Source organism: Convolutriloba macropyga, chromosome 4 (genome assembly GCF_964194025.1).
Source record: "Convolutriloba macropyga chromosome 4, txConMacr16.3, whole genome shotgun sequence".
Taxonomy (NCBI): Eukaryota; Metazoa; Xenacoelomorpha; order Acoela; family Convolutidae; genus Convolutriloba; species Convolutriloba macropyga.
Genome location: NC_134471.1, coordinates 38945642 through 38972017, shown reverse-complemented (window position 1 = coordinate 38972017; position 26376 = coordinate 38945642). Strand labels below are relative to the sequence as shown.

General features: G+C 35.3%; 1 protein-coding gene and 1 non-coding gene across 3 annotated transcripts in view; one reads left to right on the top strand and one right to left on the bottom strand.

Annotated features, from left to right (window-relative positions):
- LOC142338425 (uncharacterized) overlaps positions 1-24526 on the bottom strand; it is a 38971-nt gene extending 14445 nt beyond the window's left edge. For both annotated transcript variants that reach the window (XM_075388183.1, XM_075388184.1), the window contains exons 1-4: positions 24115-24526; positions 20590-20732; positions 17346-17594; positions 4405-4627 (exon numbers count right to left, since the gene is read on the bottom strand). In XM_075388183.1, coding sequence (XP_075244298.1) covers positions 4405-4627; positions 17346-17594; positions 20590-20732; positions 24115-24382 — 883 coding nt within the window. In that variant the 5' untranslated portion in view covers positions 24383-24526. The remainder of the gene's footprint in view (positions 1-4404; positions 4628-17345; positions 17595-20589; positions 20733-24114) is intronic.
- Trnak-uuu (transfer RNA lysine (anticodon UUU)) lies at positions 20819-20891 on the top strand. The gene has a single exon. It is a non-coding gene; the product is annotated as a tRNA-Lys (tRNA).
- Positions 24527-26376: the final 1850 nt, after the last annotated feature.

Here is a 26376-nt window from a genome sequence, read left to right as displayed (position 1 = left end):
AGATCACAACAAAAGCTACAAAAATGGGCACAACTGAAAACTTCACTGGAACTTTTTTGAGAAAAAAAATGTCACGAAAAAAAAATTCGCTTAAAGTTTTAACAAATAGACTCCAAGTCAAGAAAAACAATAGTTATTAACCCAAAAACCATCAAAAAGATTCATTTACTCATTTACAGCTCATTATCAAACAGCTAGTGTCATTAATGAAACTACGTGAGAAGACAATACCGAGCTACAAAACTGGGCAAAAAATTACCGATAGATTCTGAAAACAAGTTGTGACAAAGTAATGAAAAGCGTGAGATATTAATTGAAACTATGACATAGGACCTATTACGCCTCTTTAGAGAGCCAATGAGGCCAGTTGTTAATGAAACTAAAAAACAGAACAAAACAGTACAAAACGAGGAAAACAAAAATCACTGATATTTTGTTAAAAACAGTTTAAGCCATACAAACCAATAACTGACCTTTGATGAAGTCGAAAATTACAACTTTGCCCTATTAGATTAGATGTACAACTTTTTCAAGCTATTAGTTAAAAAATCAGAGAAAATCAGGAAAAACAGAAGTCCCACTGCCACACGTGAAAAATATGGCATTAAAAAACGAATATTTGCCTGAACACCAAAATCTTGCTCCAATTTCAAGGTAATTTCAACAACAAACTTAAGCTTCAAGCCTACTCGCTTCTCCGTTTCCTGTACTACCGCAGAGTGATTAAAATCACCACTATAACTTTTTGACTTTTCAGACATGAAAAAGTCAAAAAATTTTGAACAGATTTTAAATAAATATAGCCGAAAAACGATTCAAGAGTCGTCTCTGCTATAAAACAAACCTTTCAGAACAGTTTGACATATTGAAGCCACTCACGAACAACAAAAACCAATCTGGAGTCAACTAACAAAACTTTTAGCCCAAAACGAAATGAACAAACAGAAAAATAAATTTAATTCCTTATATGAAAAAGAAAACCTTTCTTAAATCAAATCGAGATCATTAAAAAGCTCAAGCAACAATAGGGAAGCCATACTAGTCTCACACAGATTAATAAACTTGTGAAAAACTTCAAAAAAGGATAGAAAAAGATAGACAAAAGTTTTAAATTCTGTCAAGTTTTCCGAACAAAATAATTTTTTATACCATCAATAACGCAAAAAACTGACACCTCAAACTTATTTGAAACAAAACCGACTAAAGTCGGGCGAATTGCTCTCAAACGACCAGCGAGTCAGCAGCTAGGCACGGTTTGGTGAGACTAGCTTTAGTTTAATTGAATGGGTATAAGGTGAGCGCAGCAGGGGTGCAGAAATGGATTGGAGGGACTGATGTGGGGGCGGTGGGAGGGTGGGGTGTGGGATCAATTTCTAAGAACCACCTTCACACCATAAGTATAAGTCTCCACACCAGTTTCCGTTAATCGCATACTTGAAGACTATTGGGTTGAACGCCTCTAAGAGAATTTAATGCAAAATGGGCACTCTTGACCTCTTTATCCCGTTTCTGAAGACAAAAGTCAAATGGGTCAGACGAAAAACCGGCCTAGCGAAAAAATGCATAAAAGAAACAAACAGGATTAATATATTTCCTAAAAATTGCTTTTGAGAGCAATTAACAACGATTCCCTAAAAAGTGCCTGTTAAGTCATTTATGATGAAAAACATTTCAACTACAACTCAGTGTTAATGAGGATCAGAGATGATGACATTACGCCACAAAACAACAGCTGAAGTGCGGCAACAACAGAAAGAGAGATATGGAGTGAGAGAGACAGAGATAAAACTTGAACGAGAAAGAGAAGGAAAGAAACCCTAACCGACAGAGAGAAAGAGATAGGAATATTTTCCATGATGTGATTCGACTCTGCAACTTCTAGTTTTCTAGATTTTTCAGTAAATTAATCATATAGAAAGAACTGAAAAAGGCAAAACTAAGGAAAATTGTTAAATTCGCAAAAAAATTCACAACTAATTTGTGTCTCGAAAGTTCTGTCAAGTAACCCATCTCCGAGACTTAAAAGTTTCGTTGGCCAGTAATGGTCGTTAAACTCAGAAAAGGACAAAAAATAATTAAAAATTTTGCAAACAATTGCAAATTTTCGCAAAATGTTGCTAAAATTCAAGCTATTAATATCATAAGAACCAATTCACTGTCTCAAGATACTATTTAGTATCCCTGCTTCAAGACTGAAATAGATTCACTTGCTCATAAAGATCCATACACTTCGAACATAAAAATTTCCCAAAAATTTAAAAAATTTAAATTTTATATAAAAATTACTAAAAGTTGAGTCAAAAGGTATTGATCACCATCCCATGAGCTCTAGAAACTATTCAGCAGCTTATTATCAAATCTTGGAGGAAGTCCCAGGACCCATGGTGCCGGAAAAAATTCAAAAACATGAAAAATTGCAAATAGCAAAAAACTGCTTAAATTCGTAATATAAAAATCGTGTAAAACATCGCATTACATCTTTAAAGTTTGATGGAACATAATATCAAACCCTAGAAGAAGTTCCGTGGCTCTTGAGGCTAGAGAAACCTAAAAAATGACGAAAAATTTTTAAAATTGAAAAAAATTGCAAGTTTTATAAAAAAAATAATTGCTTAAACTTGCTAAAAAGAGACACTAAGAAGTTGAAAATAAATCCATAACAAACAAAAATTTTCCAGTAAATTATTATCAAACCCTAACGGAGGTTTTCTGACCCTTGAGGCTCAAAAAACGTTAATAATGACTAAATGTCAAAAAATTGAGAAAAAACTGCTCAAATTGTCAAAAAATGCTAAAACGCGTAATTTTGAAATCTTGCAAGATATTCAATTACATCAAGAAAATTTACAGTAACCTTTTTTCAACCCTAGAGGAGGTTCCTTGGCTCTTGAGGCTGAAAAACCTAAAAATCGACAAATTTTCAAAAAAAATTGAAAAGCAAGTTTTTATCAAAAAATTGCTAAAACTTGTGACTTTAAAAAGTTGAAAATCTATCCCATGGCCAATAAAAATTTTTCAGTAACTTATTATCAAACCCCTTAGAATGTTTTCTGGTCCCAGGGTCGGGAAAAACTTGAATAGGGAAAAATAAATGTCAAAAAACTTGAAAAAAATTGCACGTTTTATCAAATAAAATGATAAAATTCGTGATGTTTAAATGTTGAAACCATTCCATTGCCACTAGAAACTATGCAGTAATCTATTATTAAAACCTAGAGGAGGTGCCTCGACACCTACGGCTGATAAAATATAAAGCGAGCGGTCGTGCTTTTAGCGAGCGGTTGTTCGTCAGTAGTAGGTGGGGGGGGGGGGAGCGCGCTGATGGGAGAGGGGGTGGGGTGGGAGGGGACAACAGCGCGCGGGGGGATGAGGGTCAATATGGGGGGTCAAATGTGGGTGTCTTCAACCTCTAAGAACCACCCTTCATACCATAAGTATAAGTCTCCGAAACAGTTTGAGCTGAAACAGAGCTGAAAGACTCTTGAAACACTTAATGCCCGCAGGGCGGGGGTAAGTAGGTGGTGGTGGTGGTGGGGGGGGGGGGGGGGGGAGTAGGTAGGTAGGTAGGCGGGTGGGTAGATAGGTCGGGGAGGTGGGTAGTGCTGGGGTAGTTGGGGGGTAGGTGGGGGTAGCTAGGCGAAGGTAGGGGGTAGGGGTAGGTGGGGGGTAGGTGTTGAGGGGGGGGGGGTAGATAGGTGGTGATGGGGGGGTTGTGCGGTGTAGTTTATATAAATAGGGGTGACTTATATAGGAACAAAAAATCTCAAAATTACCTCTTCACCGTGAACATTACCAGCAGTTCCTAATTACTATACATTACAAACGAAGCTACTGTTGAAGTCCAATGTTCGAAAACAGAAGTCAACAATCAAAAACGGAGGTAAATGCTCGAACAGAAAGAAGTCAAAATTCAAGTCATGAACAAAATTGCTTTCTGCTAAAAAAAACCTGTAGAATCTCAATACTCCTCTTCTAGTCGTAAAAAAGACCGACAGGACTAATATAATTGCTACAAACTTCGTTTGAGAGCAACTAAAAAGGAAAGAAAAAAATGCGAAGAGAATTACAAGACATCTGAAAAACATAAAATTTGTAGAAAAAAATCTCTGATATTTATAACCATAAAATTTTAAAGAATCAAAGCAAACTTAAAATTGTCTAAACAGCCCATTGAAACATTTTAACCAAAAAAAGTGACATCGAAAAAAACTACTTAAGAAGCCGCACGTTAACCAAAAAATTTTTTCTTGCTTAAAAAAATTCACACGTCAATTTCCCGCTCTCACGGAAAGTCAAATAGCTGGAGCCAGCAAATAGCATTCAAGAAAAAAACGGTTAAGCATAAACAGACAAGACACATTACTATAATAATTGCTTCGAATTTTGTTGGGGGCATTTAACCACCTTTGAGTGTCATGCTGGAATGTAGAAATCTGCCTTGGTAAATGAGTCTGAGAATACTGGGGTCAGACACCTGTGGTACTCCCCCGCCCTCCCTCTGCTCTTCTGCCCAGTGGGTAGGCCAGTTAGCATGCACCTGGGCAGTGATTTCCCTCACTGTCCACTCCGGGTTTACTGTGAACTCCGCTGTTGAGCCAGAAGAAATGATTAGACGCAGACACAGAACCTGCAAAACACAATGAAACGTTTCTTAAAAGAAAGATAACAATCGTTTAAACTTTTATAGGTTTCATTAAGCGTTCACCACACTGCAAATAGTATAACATGGATATACCGAAACAAAATATAACCGACTAACGTCGGGCGAACTGCTCTCAACTGACTGGCGAGCAGTTGTTTTCGTCAGTAGCTAGCTGCAGCTAAGGGAGGTTAGCTTTAGCTTGTGGGGGGATTGGGTAGTAAGCGCGGGTGGGGTAAGCGCCTTCACACCATAAATTTAGTCTTAAACAGTTTCGATGAATCACATGCTTAGAGACTTGTGAGCAGTAAGGCTCTTAAAGAACTTGATGCCCTTTAGCTTTAGGTTAGCTTTAGCTTGTGGTGGGATTGGGTGGTAAGCGCGGGTGGGGTAAGCGCCGGGGTTACCTTCACAACATAAATTTATGTCTATTAAACAGTTTGGGTAAATCACATGCTTACAGACTTGTGAGCAGTAAGGCTCTCAAAGAACTTGATGCCCTCCGGGGGACAAAAGTCAATTGGCCAGACGAAAAGTCTATTGGGACAAAAGTCAAGTGGTCAGACGAAAAGTTGGCAGTACGAAAAATAGCATTAAAAAGACCAGCAAGAATAATATAATTCCTAAAGGCTCTTCATCTGAGAGCAATTAATAAAATTCACTGACTGTAGAGAAATTTGGTTGATAACTTGTTTACAATTTTCTGTCAATTCCATTTTTTTTCAACTCCAATTTAATATAAAAAATTCAAGCCGAATTCTGGAAAGGGTCAAAACAGTAAAATCAACAATTAGGCATGTTCCGAGATTTATAAGCCTTTCAAGTTTCAAGCTTCAAGATTAAGAAAATAAGGTAATGTGCATTCACACGTATGTTCCGACCCGTCTCAACCAGGTTTTTGACTTAGTTGTCAACCAAATCAGGAAGAAAAAGAAAACTTTAAAATCACGTATTGATCCAATTAAAAATCACTTTAAGCTCTAGCCACTATACAAATGAAAAAATAACGACAAAATCAAATAAAGACAAGGAGCATTACTTACGACCCAAACTCAATGTACCTAACTTTTCTTAAAATAAACTGAAGGAAAAAGTCAAAATAGCATCGCACAAAAAGTAATATAAACCAAACGATTGCATTGCAACAGAAAAGATACGGGACCTGACTTTATTGAGAATAAATAACCAGTCGACAGAAGACAAACCGAGCAAAATTAAAAACTACGTTTACACTTTTTGAAACCAATTAAATTCAAAGTCAAGAAAGCAATTAGTTGTCAAATGAAATCAATCATTGGTTTCGTTTATACCTTTATACAAAACAAGTGAGAGCTGTATTTATTCAGAATGTCATAATACAAAAAGAGCAAATACGGGCAAAGATCAAAAAGCCATTTCAAATTTGCAAGGAAACGGTGCCCAAGCCTATAAGATCAAAATCTATTCATCAAAAATTATGAAAATAAATAATTTCGCCTTATTTCAGCGCCCTTAAATTGATATAGTACTTTTCATTAATGTGATGATCTGACAAAGCAGCCAAATACCCTCGAAAAATGGAAAATAACGAAAACTCGTAGTATCAACGATAAAAAATCATTATCTAAATAAAAACATCAATGAGGACAGGACTACAATAGGATTCACTTGAAGAAGAATGCAATTTCTCTATTTACTCAGTCTACACTGGAAAGTTGGAGAAATAAGATTGAAAATCGCAAATCTCAAAATACCATTATTAGTATTGTTTTGAAAACAAACGTTATTAAAAGCGCAGGCAAAAAACCTTAAGCTTTCAACTTAGAAATGGTAAAACAAATTTCTACCTCAAAGGAAACGAATTGTGCATGTCGTTACTGAGACTAAATCAAAAGATTACACATTAACACTGAATACAGCAGAACACAAAATTTCACGAACAATTTTAAGCAAATAGTGTTGAAGCCAAAGCTGTGCGCTGAAAATGTTTACCGGCCTTTGCACGTATATTTGAATGGCCAATAATTGGGTTTTGATTTCTGTCTGTAACTAACAAAAAACAAAGGGAAATCTATTTCAAAATATATGCAGGGCCCCATTACCATTAGATTAATTTTTGAACTATAAAATGCCACAACTAGACCAAAACAAATCCTGTTATTGTTGATTGTTCAATACAACAAAAGCTTCCCAAATGTTACCGAAATAGCTAGTTTGACCAAAAAGTCCTTACATCGAAAAGAAATGCTGAATTTTGGATAATTATTAAGTTATATTACTAAAAAAACCATTGTGTCAATTGAAAGCATTAGTTTTTTTAAATAGCTTAATCGATGCTACATTAGTCATTTGATCCATTAGACACAGTCATAAGCACGTCAGATGCAGAGAAAATTAAGAATTAAAAATTAAGAAAACAATTTGACGGAGCCATAAAATCTACGAGCTTTACTCATAAAACACAATACTCTTTCATTAGACTTAATTGATACATAAAAGGACCTCTTTTTAATAGAACCTTTTAAAAAGACTTTTTTAATTGGGATGAAACGATTGCAAATATAAATAAAAAATGACAGAGCCAAAAAACAATCAATCTTTTTTTATTGCGACTACACATTTTTTAAAAAAGATATCGGTTTAATTTTGCGAAAGACCGCAAAAATCTTATTTCCAGATAACTTTTTTGGAACCGGAGGTAACATCAGTCCATATCGGAATACAGAAAGATTGTGTCAGCAGTTTTGTTGTCTCCACTACTGATCAAATTGGACAAAGTGGAACAAAGACATTTTTGATCAGATTGCTCAAAATTTAAGCAAAAATTACGAAAGCTGTGAACAAAACAACGGAAGTTAGGCTTACGTTCACATTTCTTTAAACCTCAGTAATTCCTCGGAAAAAAGTGAAATTCAAAAAAAAAATTAAATTTGAAATTCTACGCTTGACAAGCTTTCTAATGATACCACTCACAATCCTGTACGATGGATATATCGATAGGCAAAATTTGACTGAACAAAAAAACCCAGTTGAGAATATAGTTCCTCCCCCCACTAATGTGGATCGGAACAACAAACCAAATGAACTTGGAGCAAAATTTTAGATAACACGGCCATAAGTCCGTTCAAGAAATGTTACGACATTGTAAAAAAGCTGGGACTTAAATAAAAATGTGAAATAATGTGCTAAATTTATTATTTGTTCCCTCGTTCTATGCACCAAAAACGCCAAACTGCAGATAGACTTTCAAGCCAAAATGAAAGCAATTACAAACATCTTTATGACTTTTATTTAAAAAATCAGACGTATTATCAGCTATCTTCTAATCATTTTTAGGCATACGCTTGACACTATCTTCTAGCGGTTATTAAAATCATAGTCCTTTTTTCAAAACAAGCTTGAGAAAAATGTTAGCGCGCTGACAAACTTTATAGAGGCCTGTGCAGAACATTTTGAAAGAACAGATATTCGTAGCACTTAGTAATAGATTTTTCGTTCTGGACTTGTTCTTCGAATGCTTTTCATTTTTTCATTGAACGAATGCTTTACCAGTCATTAAAAAGGAAATGATCCGGTGATTGCCTGAACAAAGACTGAGTGTCGTCAGACTAATTGCTCTCGAACAAAAGTCGAGGGGGTGGCTTTAGTTGTTAGTAGCTTGAACATAGGGAGGCTAGCCTCAGAGGGCAAAGATGAAAGCTGGGGGTGGGAAGGAGTTGGTCCAAAAATACCTTTCAAACCATCAATAATTGTCTCCTCAAGCATTTCTATGCTTCAAATGTTAATCATGCTCTTATATATCTGTATGCAGAATGCACGTTCAATTCTTAGAAAGAAACGAATTTCGGAACAATTTTTTCTTGACTTATGAAAGTAAACTTCCGCCAATGTGATTAGTGCTTAGAACTCTGAAAACCATTCAGATCACGTCAAACTGAATATGAAGAAATGAAATACAGAACAGAACCCGACTTATCTTCGATGAATTGCTCTCGAACGGAAGCTCGCGAACAACTAGCACATCTATTGCAGCCTGTTTGTCGGGGGGGGGGGGCAAAGAAAAATTTTAACCGACTGACTTCGCGATGGGGGGAGGAGGTACGTAGGCGAGTGATAAGTAAATTGATAGATAGGTAGCTCGGGGGAGTAGGTATGCGGGAGGGAGGGAGGTAGGTAGGGAGGTATGTTAAGAGGAGTTTGCGGGAGGGGCGTCTGTAATTTGGACGAGGAGACGGGACGGTTGACCTTCTGACCTTGAAATGATATTTACAAGCAGTTCCTTATTACTATACATAAAAACTAAGCTAATATTAAAGTCGAAAAGTGTTCGAAAAGAAGTCTCTGATACAGAGGTCAACGTTCGAAAAGAAAAGAAAAATTCAAGTTGCGAAAAAACTTGCTCCAGCTCAAAAAAACCTATTGATCGACAACACTCCTCTTCGAGTGGTAGACAGACATACACATTTACAATAACTGCTCCAAACTTTGTTCGAGAGTAATTTAAAAGTCAAATTAAATAACTTAGCTTGCCTGATAGCAGTAAAATACCACATTTCGTTTGAGAGCAATCAATTAAGATTAAATGCTACCTTTTCACCTTTATTTAAGTTTCGTTGGTTATTCTTCTAGCCTCAGTTTCCGGTTGAGAAAAACAAAAAACGACTAGCCTCGGACGAATTGCTTCCAAACAACAGGCGAGTGGTTGGCTTGGGCTTCAGCTAGTGTTAGACCAGGCAGGCACAACTAGGGGCATATAATTGGGGACAGGATTTCACAGCCTATCAAAATTTTTCTTCAACATGAAGTCCTGGCTCCTAAACAGCGTCTGCGGACTTACACGTAAAGCCTAATAAGGCACTAAGATAGCTCCATAGTTCATTAATTTCCTCAGATTTTACCAGTTTAGCTCACAAGGACAAAGTAGATAAAAGTCGATCAGAAGAAAAATGGATCAACTAAAAAATCGCATAAAAGACCAACACGACCCCTATAATTGCTAAACTTCGTTTAAGAGCAATTAAGAATCTACAGAAAGCCCTCTGAAACTGATACTACAACATGACGCATCTCAGCGATTTTAAGTGCCGGAACGGGAACGTCCATATGCACAGATTCAAAGCTTTAGCGCAAGCAAATCGCCTGATTCTCTCAACCAGCTCTCTAAGCGATAAAAACAGTTGCGTAACTTACTGATAAAAACTTTTTAGCATCAAACAAAAAAAATTAAAAATCTGAAATAGAGGCGAAATTCTGCTTTGTTATTAGAGTGTCTATTTCCGCCGTTGATGAAGAGTGCCGAAAAAAGATGGCCGAAAAAGATTCAAGTCTATTCAAATGCAGTGCGGCTTAAGTTGCAGTGCGGCTATTCAATGCAGCTGTTGTAATTACAACGAGAGTTGATTAAACATAAACCGACAAATTTCGGAAGAATTGCACCTGAACGACAGGCGAGGCAATTTAATTCATCAGGGTCTCTAGCCTAGATCAATTTTTCTTTATGAGTGCAAAAAATATTGACCCCACCGGGATTCGAACCACTGACCTCTCGATCAATGCCCACCCTCAAAATCCACTGCGCTACAAGTCAGTTAATTCTGCTACGCCGCAACCGATTTTAAATTAGCAACTTCGGAGCACTAGGGATCACTCAAAAATAATGAACGAAAGCGTGAAAAAGTCACTTGAGAAGTCAAAGAATGTTCTAGAAGAAAAGCGCAAAATTGTCAAGCGAAAGAATTTCATAAAAAAACATAGCCGGAAGAATTCCGGAAGCGACTCGAAGCGTCAAAACTTCGCTAACAAAACCGTAATTGCAGCGGAAGCCACTACCTTTTGTATTAAACCATTAACTCACTACCTCTACAGGTCTGCACTAAAAATTGGTGAAACTTAAACCACTGTCAACAAGCGAAACAAAATGCAGCAAAATATTATTATTGAAAACGTTTGATGACGTTAAAAAAGCCAAAAAAGGTGATCAAAAACCTGATGGTCTGAAAAAGCTGGCAAGGTTATCAATAGCCCTCAAATAATTCATGATTCTAATCTGAAAAAGATCGCGAAAGCAAACGGCAGATAATAATCTTAGAAACTAAGATAAATCTTTTCAAAAAAGAAAGCTCAAATATAGGAATCAGAAAACACCTATAATTACACTTCTAATCACTGCGATTAAGACAAAAAACAACACACCCATACTGTTCCTTCTTTTACAAAAGCTAGACAACATGATTTCATACTAAATCAAAAATAAAATTGATCATAGAAAAGACATAAGCAGCAGAATATTCAAAGTCAAAAAATCGTTTAAATTAACATCAGGGCCGGAAGAAAGCTGCATTAAATAGTCATAAGAAGAAAATTTGGAAGAAGCTTGCTATCAAACTCTCAGTACTGCGTTTTGTTGAATGAAATCAATTGCACACCAAAGAAATGACGAAAATCTAGGAAAAAGCTGAAATCATTAAATTTTAACAACTGAAAAAATCAATATACTGAAAATAAATGTAGGTGCCAGGACAAAGCTCGAATGATACTAAGTAGAATGTGAAGAATATGCGCACAATGTAAGGAACACCGTAACAAAAAGACTTTCTTGATTTTTGAAAGTTTGAAATCAATTTAAAAAATTCAAGAAAAACGAATACATTTCATTGTTCAGCATTCAAGACAGAGAAAAGATAACTAGTCATCCGATACAAAGATCTATCCTCCTGAAAAGACCAAAAAAATAGGAAAAAGCAGAATTCATAAATAAGAAACATTTTGCAAAAAAAATGGTTACTTTTAAGTTAAGACTGCATTTATGAAAAAGTTTTAACTGTTTTCTCAAAACTTAACGCCAAAAAATGATTGAATATTTATTGAAACGAAATTGAAGTCCCTCATGTTCCACAAAAGAACTATTTCTAGCAATAAAAACAATAATACAAACAAAAACTGAAGAAAATCGGAAAAAACTACCAAAATCGGATTAGCATATGTACAATTTTATGGAACAAAATTACATCGAGGTCTAAGGAAGCTTTGAGTATAGGAATTATCAAAGAGAAATTGTCATATTAATTGATTTTTGACAAAAAGACGGTTAAAAGATCCAAAAAAGAAGAAATTAAAAGAAAAAAGCCAAAAATTACCTAAAAAATCAAGAATTATGTGCCAATGTTCAACTTGAAACGCATTTTCAGGCTCTGCGAAACACTGTGGCATCAATTTCCGAGGTTAACATTTCATCATAGCAACGAACAAAATTTATTTCTACAAGGAAGGAACTAAATTAAAAGCAAAACATAGCCGGAAGTATTCCGGAAACGACTCGAAGCAAAAATCCATTTAAACGCCAACCAACTACTCAGTAAACAAAACGTGCCTTCACTAATTTATGCTTATCTTGAAACAAAGTGATGAAACAAAAAAGCAAAAACAATAATATCAAATCTGTTAAAATATCATATAAAATCTGATCAAATTTTGTTATAAATTGAGATCCCGAAAAAACTATCTCCGCCAAAATAACTTCATCAAAACAACTAGTACTTACAAAAACCACTTATTTGAACTTTGAAAAAATACTTTAGGCAAAAATTATGAAAAAAAGCTCTTAAAAACAACTTTCACTGAAAAACTGGAAAAAGTTACTAAATTTTTTAATACTTCAAAAAACATATAAATCCCATAGAAAATTCCCTTCAACAAATAGGGTATCCAGATGCACGCAAAACAATAGGCAAGTCATAATAGGCAAAGAAACTTAGCTAAAAACAGAAAAAAACACGAAAAACTGCAAAAATTAAGAAAAAGAGTTCCAATTTTCGCCATTTTTTTGTCATATTTCTCAACAAAAAAATGATTCTTACCCACAAAACTGTAACCAATTGTTATCATAAAAATACTCAATAGGAGGGGTTTCTTCAATACCCATTTGAGCCCGAGAAACAAAATCGTCAAAAAAACGCAAAAATTAGCCCGAAAATCAGCAAAATACATTAAAAACCTCCGAATTATCATAAAATTCATAATAATTTCCAGAAACCTTCAAACCACTACCGAAAGCATCTTAAAATTAAAACAAAATCATAACGAAACCTCTGAGCCAAAATAAATGAAAAAGACTGCTTAAAAATGCCGCACGTGAAAAAAATTTCGCTCGCTTAGAGAAAATTTTTTCACACATCAATTTCTCGCTCTCTCAAAAACAGCGGTATGAACAAAAACCACTCTCATTTCGCTCCGCTCTTCACTTTTATTCAGCGCCAAAATCACTTCAAATTTTTTCACGCGTTTCATTTCCCGCTTCAAAAATCACTCCAATAAAATTGATTAAAAAAAGTACTTCTCCAATACTCCTCTTCGAGTCGTAAAAATTGGGCCACTTAGACGAAAAAACGGCTAAAAACGGTTATCTATATGTGCAATTCAGTCAAAAACTACTTTTCAAAGTCAAAAAGTCATTCACTAAACGCAGCGCATGATCAAAAACCTTCTCTCGCTTAGCGAAAATCTGTTCGCCAAGACAGCTTTTCTCATATTCGCTTTTAGGTCAAAATGCCGCGTGAACAAACTACTTCCTGCAAAAAAACATAGCCGGAAAAATTCCGTAAGCGACTCGAAGCATCAAAAGTTCACAGAAAACCCTAATTGCAGCAGAAATCATAACCTTTTATATTAAATCATTAACTCATTACCTCCTCAGGTCTGATCTCACAATTGGTGAAATTTAACCCACTGCCACCACGAGAGACAAAATGCAACAAAATTTTATATTACTGAAAACGTTTGGTAACGTTAAAAAAGTTCAAAATAATGAGGATGGTCAAATTATGGACCTCTAATCACTGCAATTAAGACAAAAACAACATATACTTCTTCCTCTATGTATATATTCTAGACAACATGATTTCTTACTGAATCAAAAAGTAAATTAATCATAGAAAAGACAAGCAAAAGAATAATAATCAAAGGCCAAAATTCGTTTTAAAGTAATACCAAGGCCGGAAGAAAAATGCAATAAACAGTAATAAGTGGAAAATTTGGAAAAGGTTTTTTTTAGCAAACTCTCAGAACTGCCATAAGTTCAATGAAAAACATTTGCAAAGCAAAGAAATGAGAAAAATCTAAGAAAAAGCTGAAATGATTCAAATTTTAACAACTGAAAAAATCAATATAACGAATATAAATGAAGGTGCTAGGACAAAGCCAGAATGATACAAACAAGAATGTGATGAATATGGACACAATGTAAGGAAAACCGTAACAAAAAGACTAATTCTTGATTTTTGAAAGTTAGAAAAGTTATTGTTTGTTACAAAAAATCAAGAAAAGCGAATACATTTCATTGTTCAGCATTCGAGACGTTCAAAAGACAACGAGACAAAGATCCATCCCCTGAACAAAACACACAAAAAGAAAAAGCAGAATTTAAACAAACAAAATATTAAAACATTTTGCAGACTAAAACGTTCAATAAATTTTTGAGATTGAATTTATAAAAAAAGTAACTGTTTTTCAAAAACTTAAAGCCAAAAAAATAATTGCCAAAAACAGATTTTTATTGAAGTCTCTGATGTTGCACAAAAAGACAAAAAAATTACAAAAAAACAGAAAAATTGGGAAAAAACTACCAAAATCGGATAAGCATATGTACAATTTTATGAACACAAAATTACATCCAGGTAGAAAGAGGCGTTGAGTACATGAATTGTCAAAGGGAAGTTGCTACGTTAACTGATTTTTGACAAAAACACAGCTGAAAGATCCAAAATTGAAGAAATTACTAGAAAAAAAGTCAAAAACTAACTAAAAAATCAAGAAATATGTGCCAATTTTGAACTTCAAACGCATTTTCAGGCTCTCCAAAACACTTTGGTATTAATTTCCGAGGTTTAAAATTCCATACAGCATCGAATAAAAATCATTACTACAAAAAACCAAATTAAAAGCAAAAAACTGGGCAACTTAGACGAAAAAACGGCTAAAAACGGATATCTATATGTGCCATTCAGTCAAAAACTACTTTTCAAAGTCAAAAAGTCATTCACTAAACGCAGCGCATGATCAAAAAATTTCTCTCGCTCAAAAAAAATTAGTTCACAAGGCAATTTTACTCACTTTCGCTTTTAGGTCAATACATCGCCTGAACGAATAGTACTTCCGGTAAAAAAAAAACCTTAAGAAAACCAATACTCCTCTTCGAGTCGTAAAAACCGAGAGAAAACCAATACTCCTCTTCGAGTCGTAAAAAGACACACGTTTACAATAATTGCTATGAACTGCGTTCAAGAGCAATTAAAAATATTACCACACGGTTTTACCACACAGCTTCGCCTCGGAGTTTGATAACATACGATAGCGATAGTTTGATAACTTAACGATAGCGATAACAACTGTTGTAATATTATTCTATATGACCGATGTTCATAATTGTCCTTGCTGCTCACCAAAATCAGATTTCCGAATAGCGTTAAATTACAATTGCTAACTATTGCCACTTAGTTCATCACACACGATATACAAGCTGAAATAGGTTTACATTACAATGAAAGATGTTTAAAGCACTTAGTCAATTTGCAATCCCAGCCTTCGTTGCAACATTTCAATTGACTGTTGTTTCATATATTTCCTTCTGTGTTTGTTCCTCACGGGCGAATCAGACGCAGGGTTCTCTTGATTCTCATAACATACATCTTTGTCGGGCCTGTACAGCAGTCTCAAAATATAGGCGCAATTCTTCTTGGAGTCCGAATCTTGACGTGGACATCTCGTTTCAAATGACATCACCTCATTCGGAAACGCAACTTTAATCGCTTCAATCTCCTGGTTCAACGTGTCTTCATTCAGCTGCTTCTCGCTATTTGCAAACAATGTTCCTGGATTCAGAAATCTAGCATTAAACAATAATTGAGGCGATTCCTGATATCCCACAACTCGATCCCGGAACATGTCCTCAATTTTGAACTCATCATCAACTTTTTTCTGACAATGAACCACTCTATACAATGGCACCAAGTAAACTTTGATGTGTTCATTTTTGAAGAATATCGATTCAACCAAAGTTGCGATTGTTTCTTTTGCTACATATCCATTACCATCCATAAGAAACAGCCATTCGTTGTTAAACACATGCATGGCTTCCGAAATTGCGAAACGTCTGGCATTGTTGACGTCTAATATACGTTTCAGGAACTCGTACTTCTCAGATTCTTTACAATCTGTAATTTCTGACCATTTTTGGTCATTTGATTTTAATATCTGGCGAATCCTTTCCAGTTCGGTCTTGTCCTCCATGCACTGAATAACCCAAAAATTATGAATCGGAAAAAATGTTGATTCTTTGTCTCCTTGATGTGTCACAAGTTCACGCTGTAGAGTTACATTCAAGTTCGTGCTCGTCTGCGAGACGCTTTCTAAAGGCGGCAAGCCGGCGCTTAAAACACGAACAATTGTAAGTCCTTTGTTGGTTTTTACCGAAGTCTCCCATTCTTCCCATTTTGCTGGACCCTGAGTTTTGGTAACGTTTCTGGGTTTAGAAATGTCTTTCTTCAAAGTTACTACGACATTTTTCTTTTCCGTCGCGGGCGTATGTGGGCCTTTCATGACATTTTCTGGTTCCTCAACAGGAAACTGATACTCGAAAAATTTGTAGAACAGAAAAAACACGACAAGCGTGATCAACAAAAGACGAACAATTTTGCCGTAGAATCTGTTCATATCTAATTGCATAATGCGATACGTCAGCAAATACTTTTCACAATGATACGTCAGCAGTATTTTTGAACACATTGGTTGCAAAAACACGCACGCACACAAAACTACATTAAAGTATACCAAACGATAAATAAAACAGCAAATCTTTTCTCATTGCTGTTAATGAGTCCTATTTAGTCAAACTTGGGGCAGCCAACAATCAACAGTCAAAAATGAAAGCACGAAATAGATAAGCTATCCATATCATAAACACAGTATAATTAATTGGCTTTATTATGAGATTTTGGGACAGAAATTTTCCAAAATACTGGGTTACATGGATATTTTATCTAAAAATGATGCCTGCAGTGCATGAAAATGGAATTTTGGCGCACTTTCATTCGACATTTATCGGTGAGCCGCCGCAAATTGTGTTCAGTTGCTGCAAAATTAAAAGCAGTCGGATCTATTAATGGGAGAAAATAAAATTTAAAAAATGCTGTTTTTTGTTTTAAAAAGTGAAGAACATTACCAGATTTTGCGGAAAAACATTTTGAGATCCAATTTTTCTAATCAATTTACAAATGCGATCTGTGTAATTCAAGGCATTTCCGAGAGACTCAATGTAAAATGTGCTGCATAATTATCCTATCATAAGCTTCTTTTCTTCAAATTCTTCTAAGCTCCACAAAAAAAACAAAATAAATTTTCAGGACATTTAAGTATCTAAAATTTAGAAGACATCCCACTTAATCTTAACAAAACCTCGTTTCCCCGTCGTTAACCAATCTTGCTGAATTTCTAGCATTAAAATAAGAAGTCAATACCCAAACAAGCCACAACTCTCGATAGCCGTTGACCATAAAATCTCAGTTGAATATAACCTAACAACACAAATAAAACTCCTTTCAACTCCCCGACCCCGCAACAATTAAAGAGCAACAAGAACATCATTTGAGCTACTATATAATTTCCATTATTCCGTTAAATTATATCATAACTTGCTCGATTTTTTTCTGGCGAACCCAAGTGCGTTGAATCTAACCGGCTTGTCTGCTGGTAATTCTGGTGATGATGATGACAATGAAGTTGTAGTTCCTGCTCCAGCAGCACCTTCTGACTGTTCAGGCACCTCCGAATGTCCAACTGCTGCCTTGCCCTGACTGTTATTATTGTTATTCGCCCCCTCGTCACTTCCTGATCCCTCGATTTCAACTATCAGAGGAGAGTGGTTGTCTTCGGATGCATCTTGTGACTGCGATCTTTTTGTATTATGTGGTGACAACTCAATTACCTAAAATACAATCAGTTCTGAAATACATTCAAGTTCAAAGAGAACTACGTCTCATTTCACATTTACCACAAACAGAAAACATAAGCAATAAGATCTCAAAAAAATTCAGATTTTGAGATAGCAAAATTTGAAGCACTTAGTATATCAAAACTTTGCCGATTATTGTCAAAATTTCCGCTTGTTTTCATTGGCGAAAAACCAAGAGGAGCGAATCCCTTACGGGCAAAAAGATGACTTTTTACGTCGGCGTCAAGTCATCCCAGTCGTTTTCGAAGATAGACGGACCAAAGTGGTGGTCCCGCTATAGGATAATGAAAAAGACAAAACATACCCGGCAGATTGCCGGAAAATAGCCGCCGTTGATTCCCATTACCAAGATAAAAATTTAATGAAAAAAATGATCTTTGTACACATAAAATTTTAAAAGGCAAACTATTTTGATGTCATTTTGGAGCTGAACATAGTCCCGTTTCGTAGTGAGACCACACAGGGGCTAGTATAAATACCAATAATCATTAGAGATGGTAACTAAGAACACAATTCGAGTAACGTGCATCTAAAATCGCGCTTTATGGGTTTATCCCGTTTCTATTTCTGATTTGGTTTTTTAATCCTGACTGTTCAATTTGAATTGCTTTGCCGAGCAACCGCTGTCTATAAACACTTTTAGCAGAAAGAGAGGAGAGCGCAAATAGGATACCACGCAAAAAGTTGAACAAGCTGTGAACTAAGGTAAAGCGAAAAATTTTTATTCGACGAAGTATAAAAGAATAGCAGGACAAGTCCTGACGTACAATTCAAAGAATAGTCATTTACAAAACAAAAAACTAGACCTAGAACGGACTATGAGTAAAATGGATTAACCATTTCTAGTAAAATCAAAAAACTTATAGTAGAATGAGAGAAGAACGAAACTAGCCGAGAGAAGTCAAGCAAAATGTTAAACAAGCTGTGAACTATAGTAAACGAAAAATTTTTATTCGACGAAGTTAAAAACTAGGAGCGCTATAATAGCCGACTGAGAAGCTGAGGCGGCTATTAATAAGATTTGTTAAAATCCTTTAATTTCACCCACCTCTTTTCGCAAATTCCAACAAATTTATCTTTTAAAAAAATCTTTAGATTTTTCTAAGAATTGGAACAACTAGCTAGATGCTTTTAATAGACACGCAGTGATTGGAAGGCCAGTTTTGGTATCATCGTGGAATTGTACAATCAAAAAGGATTCGGATTGTGAAAGGGTGTTCTCAAGCCCAATTTAACATATAGAGAATTCGAACATAAAAAAGTTTAGAGTGATTAACTTAGTCTTAAGTTCCTTTGCGGTCACGAGACATAACCTACAAAAAGACAGGTCCGAATGGCTTTTTATGGAGAAGTCAGCTAACTCATTTTACACCAGTTCAGTTTGTAGCTAATGCTTTTATTGATTTCGAAATCATTCAAAAACCGATTAAATTTTGAGCTCTGTCCCTTTTGTTCTTTTAATGTCAACTTCCAACTTAGTCCCATCAATGACAGGTCACTTTCTTAGCACAGAAGCATTCATTCCATCTGCTTTTGTGGTGTGACCGATCCGTTCATAACTTTGACACTGAGTTTTTATGACAATTGTCGAGTTTTTGATACTGGTCAATATTTACTTTTTGTTGTCTTTTCACAAAGACAGTATGGAAACATATAACTATTGATGTTCAAAAACGGCCCATCTAAACCTATATTTCTTTTCACTGAATAGCTTGCTGTTTCAACGGCTTCAGCACCGTTTTTTCGTAAATCACTTGTAATTTTTTTACTCCTGCCTACATGTTGATATTTGGTAGTCAATCTTTCGACTCAATTTCAAAACAGACAGCTCCCATTGGATTCTTAAGGAGTTATATGCAAAATTACCTGGTAATTTTTCTATTGGTTGTTGCTATGACTAAGTTATTTAGTCTCAACAAGTTCAATGCACTTTTGAACTCTGCCTCTACTGTTATTCTTTTTGTCGACTTGTTACCTAGTCTCATTATGGACAGGTCCCAACTAATTTGTAGTGAAGTACAAGTTCATTTTTTTAAGTTTCGGTATTACATCTGACGCTATATACCTAATGCGGCATTACTTAATCACTTACTGGTTTGAGTTTAGTTTTATATATACACCAATTGTATTCGAACAGCATGTGAATTTTGAAACGTTCCCCATCTCTTCCTTGATTAGTAGTCAATGAAGTCAAAATGTGGATAGGGTTCGGAAATCATGTGCATACGCACAGTATCGAGCCGTCTAATGAGTGCTATTATTCTGAGCTGCGCTGAAAAAGTTTAAAATTTTCTGAACGTAAAGTACTGCTGCCATTTTTTCTCAACACTGTGATCAAGGATATCAAGGAGTATATTTTATCGCTCGTTTAATACAATCAGCAATGTGTATTATGATTGACATTATCAGATTAACGGTTTCCGATGCTGACTACCAGAACTTTGACTATATTGTGAATAAATCCTAGTTGATCCATTTTACTCTATTCTAATAAAATTTGGTGCATAATGATTAAAACAAATAATAGCGTCTTCAGAGCTATTACATAAAAATCAGTTGAACTGAAAAATTCTGACTCATACTAAAATTTTTGGTGGATCTATTAATTCCTATGCTTTCGTTACATGTATCGTACAATTAGCACGGAGTAAACTTTTCAGCTCCTCGAGAATCCGTTTTCGTTTCTTTAGGCCGATGAAATTGAAGACGGAATTGCTTACCTTTTACCAAAGACAAAATTATTCTCATGGCCGTGTCTGAACAAAAGAATGCCTCCCATCGAACTAATTATGTTTGTATAGCCCGATAAGAGGGGGCTAAGCCATTACAATTAACAACCACTAATATAGGTCCATTTTTATTATGTTTAGCCGAAGTACAGCATATACAGCTATAGCTATATGTGGCTTAATTGTTTTTTGAATACTTATGAAACATTTTTACGTTTAAAGTTCAACTTAATTGTTACCTTCTTTTCAGCTTCTTTTGTTGTGCCCATGGTTGGCTGAGTTGTTGCGTTCTGCTTCTGTAGGTCGTCTTGAAGTCCATCTCCCTTCTCTGATTCCACTGAGTTGTTTGCATTTAAGTTTGATTGCACAATTTGTTGCATCCCTAAAGCGACCAAAGCGTATCAAATGCCCAATACCTCATGCAAAGACCGGGGATCAAAACGATACGGCGGAGATTAAGCTTCTCGAGCCCTGCTAGCTCAGTTGGTTGAGCGTTGGACTTTTAATCCAACGGTCGAGGTTTCGAGTGCCTTGTGGGGCGAATACTTTTTCCCTCATCTAAGCTGTTTTAATTATTAATCATACAGGTCTCGCCGCTGGAATATTACATACAGTTATTTTTTTGACAAAATACACGAAATAATGTGTATATTATCCCACTTCTCATGCAAATGATAAATCACGACTCCTGAATAAAAGTCAAAGTAAATTTACCCGAAGCTACCTGAATGATACCCGAAATTTTGACGCCTCACCGGCCGGACTTTAACCTGAATATGTCTGAAAAAATCATGAACAGTTAGGCAATTTCTCCAGCGTCAAGCGTTTTTACCTGAACTTTTCAAGTTGATTTACGAAAAAAAAATTAAGGTAGAAGCACCTGAACCTGGAATAACCTGCCTAAGATATTCAGAAAATTTTCAGCTATAGTCTAACATAGCACGTGCATATCGTACGCAAAATTTGAGAAGAAAAGTTAGTCTCAGAAGTGTCATAGCGTAGAACTGAATAGAGTCATGGCAGAGCTAAAATAAGGCGATGAGCAGCCAAAGTGAAACATTGACATTGATCAATTAGAGGTAATAAAGGCAGAGATCTTTTCGTCATCTGGTTCATACCATTTGCAATCCTCTACAGCATGAGCAACAGTAACTGCTATATGACGATACGAAAATTACAAAGAGGGGTGATCAAGTCAACTGGGAGACAGTAACGCAAAAGATAAAAAATAGTTTCAAATGACACGTTCAGAAGACCGAACTCTTCAACCTTGCAATAAATCACTTCTCAATTAAAAAGCAGGACAAGCCCTGAAATGTAATCAAGAACTTTGAAAGTCTGGCTATTGGACTAAAATTCGATGGAAACTCCCAAAATTTTGACAAAACTGTCGCCTTCATGTGCGATCAAACGAGAAGACTTTATTTTCAAAACTATTTAGTTGTCACAAAAACCAACCAGTAATCATCTTAAAATCCATGAAAAACTTCATTGGCCGCCAGAGACCAAAGCACTCAAAAAACGCGAAACATTTTCAAAAAAACATGCAGAAATTGGCATTTTTAATAAAAGTTCGCTAAAATTCCTCAAATTAATATCTTCAAAACAATTTAGTTGTCACAAAAAATACCCATTAACCATATTCAAACCATGAAAAACTTCATTGGTCCCTAGAGACCGACATACTCAAAAAATGACAAACATTTTTTTTTAAAAAAAACAAAATTGGCAAATTTTAATAAAAAAACTGCTAAAATTCCTCAGATTCATATCTTCAAAAAAAATTGTTACAAAAATATATCCAGAAAACTGCAATTTTAAATGAAAACTTGCTAAAAATCCTCATATTGAAATCATCAAATTTAAATTGTTGTCACCTTTAAAAAAAGATGCTTTGGAGCCTAAAGATCGAAAAACATGAAGAATGCCAAAAAATTCCAGACAAATTTGTAAAAATTGCAAAAATCACTAAAAATTTTTGTAATTAAAACAGATACATCACCAAAACAGATGCATCACAACGGATTACCAAAACAGAAAATTTCCAGCTGACAGAAGACTACTAGGAGCTTTAAACAATGTCAATTGAACAATCGTTTGTGAAAAAAAACTTAAAAATAGACAAAAAAGTATGAAATGCAGGACAATTTTGTGTTCATAAACTCCAAAAAGGGACTTTTCACCTTGAAATTATACGCTGCTACGTTCGGTACATTAAACACTTAAACGACTACTGAACTCCGCTGAGGGTCTCTAAGGCCCGCGGAGCTTTACCAGTTTATCCCGTTTCGAAAGCTAAATATTAAAAAAGTTTGAAAACATCTTTAAAAAAACATAGCAGGACAAGTACTGAAATACAATCCGACCAATTGAATGAAAAAACCAAAACTAATATACCTGACCAGCAGATCAATTGAGCAATCCCAGCCCAAAAGATAAAAACTCAAAACTCAACAGAAACAAACAAACTAAAAAAATCATTGCTAAAACTCAGTTTTTACCCAGAAGGCCGAATATGACACAATTCACTATACTCATTAACTCAAGCACAAGCGCTGAGAAGGGTCAACGTTCCATTAAATGTAGATAAACTCGAGAAAAATGAAAAATGCTTCAAGAAAACTGAAACGTGCAAAATTTAAAGAAAGTTTCCAAATTTCGCTGGAAAAGATGTTCAAAACCATTTTTTGACTATGGAGTTCTCTCATCTTAGATGTAATTCCAAAAATTAACAAAACCTTGCTACAATTCGTGATATTAATACCTTCAGAACTATTTAATTATCTCCAAAGACTATCAAGACTCCCTATTTCAAGCGTTGAATAGTTTCACTGGCCCACAAAGATCGATAAACTTGGAATAAGATAATAATTTCAAGAAACATTGAAATATTGTAATTCTTTTTAAAAACAGGCCAAAATTCCTGCTATCAAAATCTTGAACAAAAGATTCCATTACCACTAGAAACTAAGCAATAACCTGTCACCCACCCTTAGAGAAGGTTCCTTTGCCCTTTAGGCTAGAGAAACCTTAAAAAAACGAAAGTTTTCGATAAATTTGAAAAAATTGCAAGTTTTACCAAAAAATTGCTAAAATTCGTGATGTTATATAGTTGAAACCATTTCATTACTACCCGAAAGTATGCAGTATCCTATAATCAAACGCTATAAAAATTAATTATGTCTTGCAAAAGACCTTAATTCACTTTTACAAACCTCAATTTTAGACTGGTCCAACAAAAAAAAGATGAAAAAACGCGAATAATTGCAGCATTTTGGGCTCAAATCCTCCTTAAACTGACCTTTAAAAAGAGGTCTTCCCAGTAGCTTCACCACTCTAAGCACTTGAATCACTACTAATCGTGGCTAAGGGCATCGAATGAAAATTGATGCCCGCTGAGCTGTACCTGTTTATCCCGTTTTGGAAGCTCAAAGTCATGAAAAAAGGTGTGAAAACATCTTTAAAAAGACAGAGCACCAATACAATACAATTTTTGGATACTAGAAAACACAGCACACCAATACAATCCAAATTCTTGGGATTGTGAAAAATCAAGAGACGGCCAATAATAGTACCAGCTATCGCTGTGCGGCTATTAAACAAAACCATCAAAAGCTTTGCAGCTGAAAAACTACAAAGCGTACCATTTTACCCCCTTTTTAAACAAAAATTTCAAATCGATCAGACAAGATATTGCATAAATGGCCAGCAGGAACCAAAATAGCAAGAAACGCTTGAGAGCAATAAAAGAACGTATAACTCACCTTTATTGAGAGTATTTGTTGGTACATCAAGTGCACTATCAAAATCCACGTTGTTCGATATAATTTGTTTTGCCTGAGCATCTTCTGTAACATCAACATCCCTTCTTTTGATTGAATCATTCGACAGTTTTTCCTCGCGAGGCAGAACACTCAAATTTGTGTCGCCCAACTCGTGGGGATCTGACGGTTTGATCCCATTGGCCAGAATTCCGTCCTTCTGCTGTTCAATTACAGTGCCACCGGCCGAACTCTCATTCTGATTGGTCATTAACTTGACCAGTGAAGTAACTCTTTTCACACAAGTTTAGCACTCTTTAAAAGACAAAGTCAGAGCGCACTTGAAAACTTGCTATCATCAATATCCAATAATAAAATAATCACCCTTATGATTTAATCAATTTTTGTTACAACACTATCTGAAAAAACACAATAGTTAAACACATTACATTTCGTTTCTCAAAACAAGATTTGACAAAATAAAGTGCAAAAACCAGAACAAATTTAGAATTTGAATTTCATATATATAATTTATTAGCTTTTATTCTAAATCTCCAAAATGAGCGTGATAGCATAGTCATATTGAACTTTATCATCATATCATTTTATTCGAATTGAATGAACTAAAATGAAAAGAAACAGCGTTTGCGAACAAAGGCAGGAAGAAATCAAGACAAAAATAAATCATAACCAACTAATCAAGTTCAGTCAGTGAATTACACAAAAATAAAATGGCCATTATCTATTCATTGAATTGTGTCTAAAATGCATTGCTGGATAGGAAATGTGCACTATTTTTATTTAATACGAAAACTCAGTCATAACTCTCTCTGATGGCAAATGACAGATTATACCCTTATCTAACATCATCATATTCAATTAAGAAGGGATAAAAAACATTTACAAAAACTCTTAGTAATCGGCAATTAAATTTACCTAAACTTCTGGTTGAACTAAATTATGAAGCCCAAAATTCCCCCAAAAGAGAGTAAGAAATAAACGTATACACCAAGTTATTCTAATATGAATATTTTATTGTTGCATATTGCACGCATTATTCTTTTGTACGGTTTAGGTATTCATTACGATGACGGAACAAGGATGGAGAGCTGATCAACTGTCTTTGGATGCGCAGTCGACAAAATTCTCCGTTTAATTAATTATTATCTTTGACTGTTTTTCTCACTTAGGGAAACTTAAAAACAGAACAATGGTGTCCAATACAGAGAAACAGTAAGGATTTTCAAAAAATTAAAGCGAAGCAATATCAATTAAGTACAACAGTAAAAGTAAAAACGGTAATGAATACCAAATCTTTTACCACAAGCGTTTATGAGTCCTATTGATTTTTCGTAAGATTAGGACGGTATTTGCTGTTACTTGCTTCAAGAATCTTATGTCTAAACAAGAGTAGCACTCTCTGTTTCAATTTCAGTAATTCGAAATTTTGTTAGGAGGTCACACTCCCCTCCTCAGGGCAACTAGGGTCAGTTCCAGTGAAAAAATACCTGTTGCATAAATATAAGTTAGAAGAACACGAGAAACAGAACACGAGAACAAGGGACAACTTTTTGCGTATATTCGGTATTGAAGGCACATTATCCATAGGAGAAACTGGCAACCTAGTTCAGAACTCTGTTTGATCTAGGAGATGAGGCCACAAAATATCAAAGAAGTGTTCGACGGTTCGCAGAGTGGTGGTCTATGCTCTGGTTAGGAGTTACGGCTTATTTAATTTCAAATTTTACTCAACCTTAATTTTTGATAAATATTGATCAACGAAACAATCTTCGTGTCTTCTGAGGCGCACGCTGTCTTTACTTTCGGGTAACCAACGCTAATTTTTCATCCATAATCCTAAAATTTTTCGCATCCTGAAATCGGACCATTACAAGCTTTGTGTAATAATTACATGTAGTACTTTTTTATCTCGTGAGCGTCACTAGGCGACGTAGGGAACCAGTTGCCAAAGCCTAAGTTTTCCACTTGCACTTATATAAAATAGTACGACTTCAGTGGTCGCAAATTTCCACCGCTTCAACCGATTAATTAAGCAATAGCGTCGCCAAAGATGATGACTGATTCGCGTGGGCCGCAATTATTTCATGTCACATTCAAGAGAGAATGCAGTCTCCAAATTTATTATTATAAAGGTTATTGGCTCCATCTGGTCCTCGGACAGTTTAACTGGGATCTTCAATGACCCTTTTGATAGCCATCTCAGTTTCATCCTGTGGCACTGGGACTCTTGTACTATATGGGGGA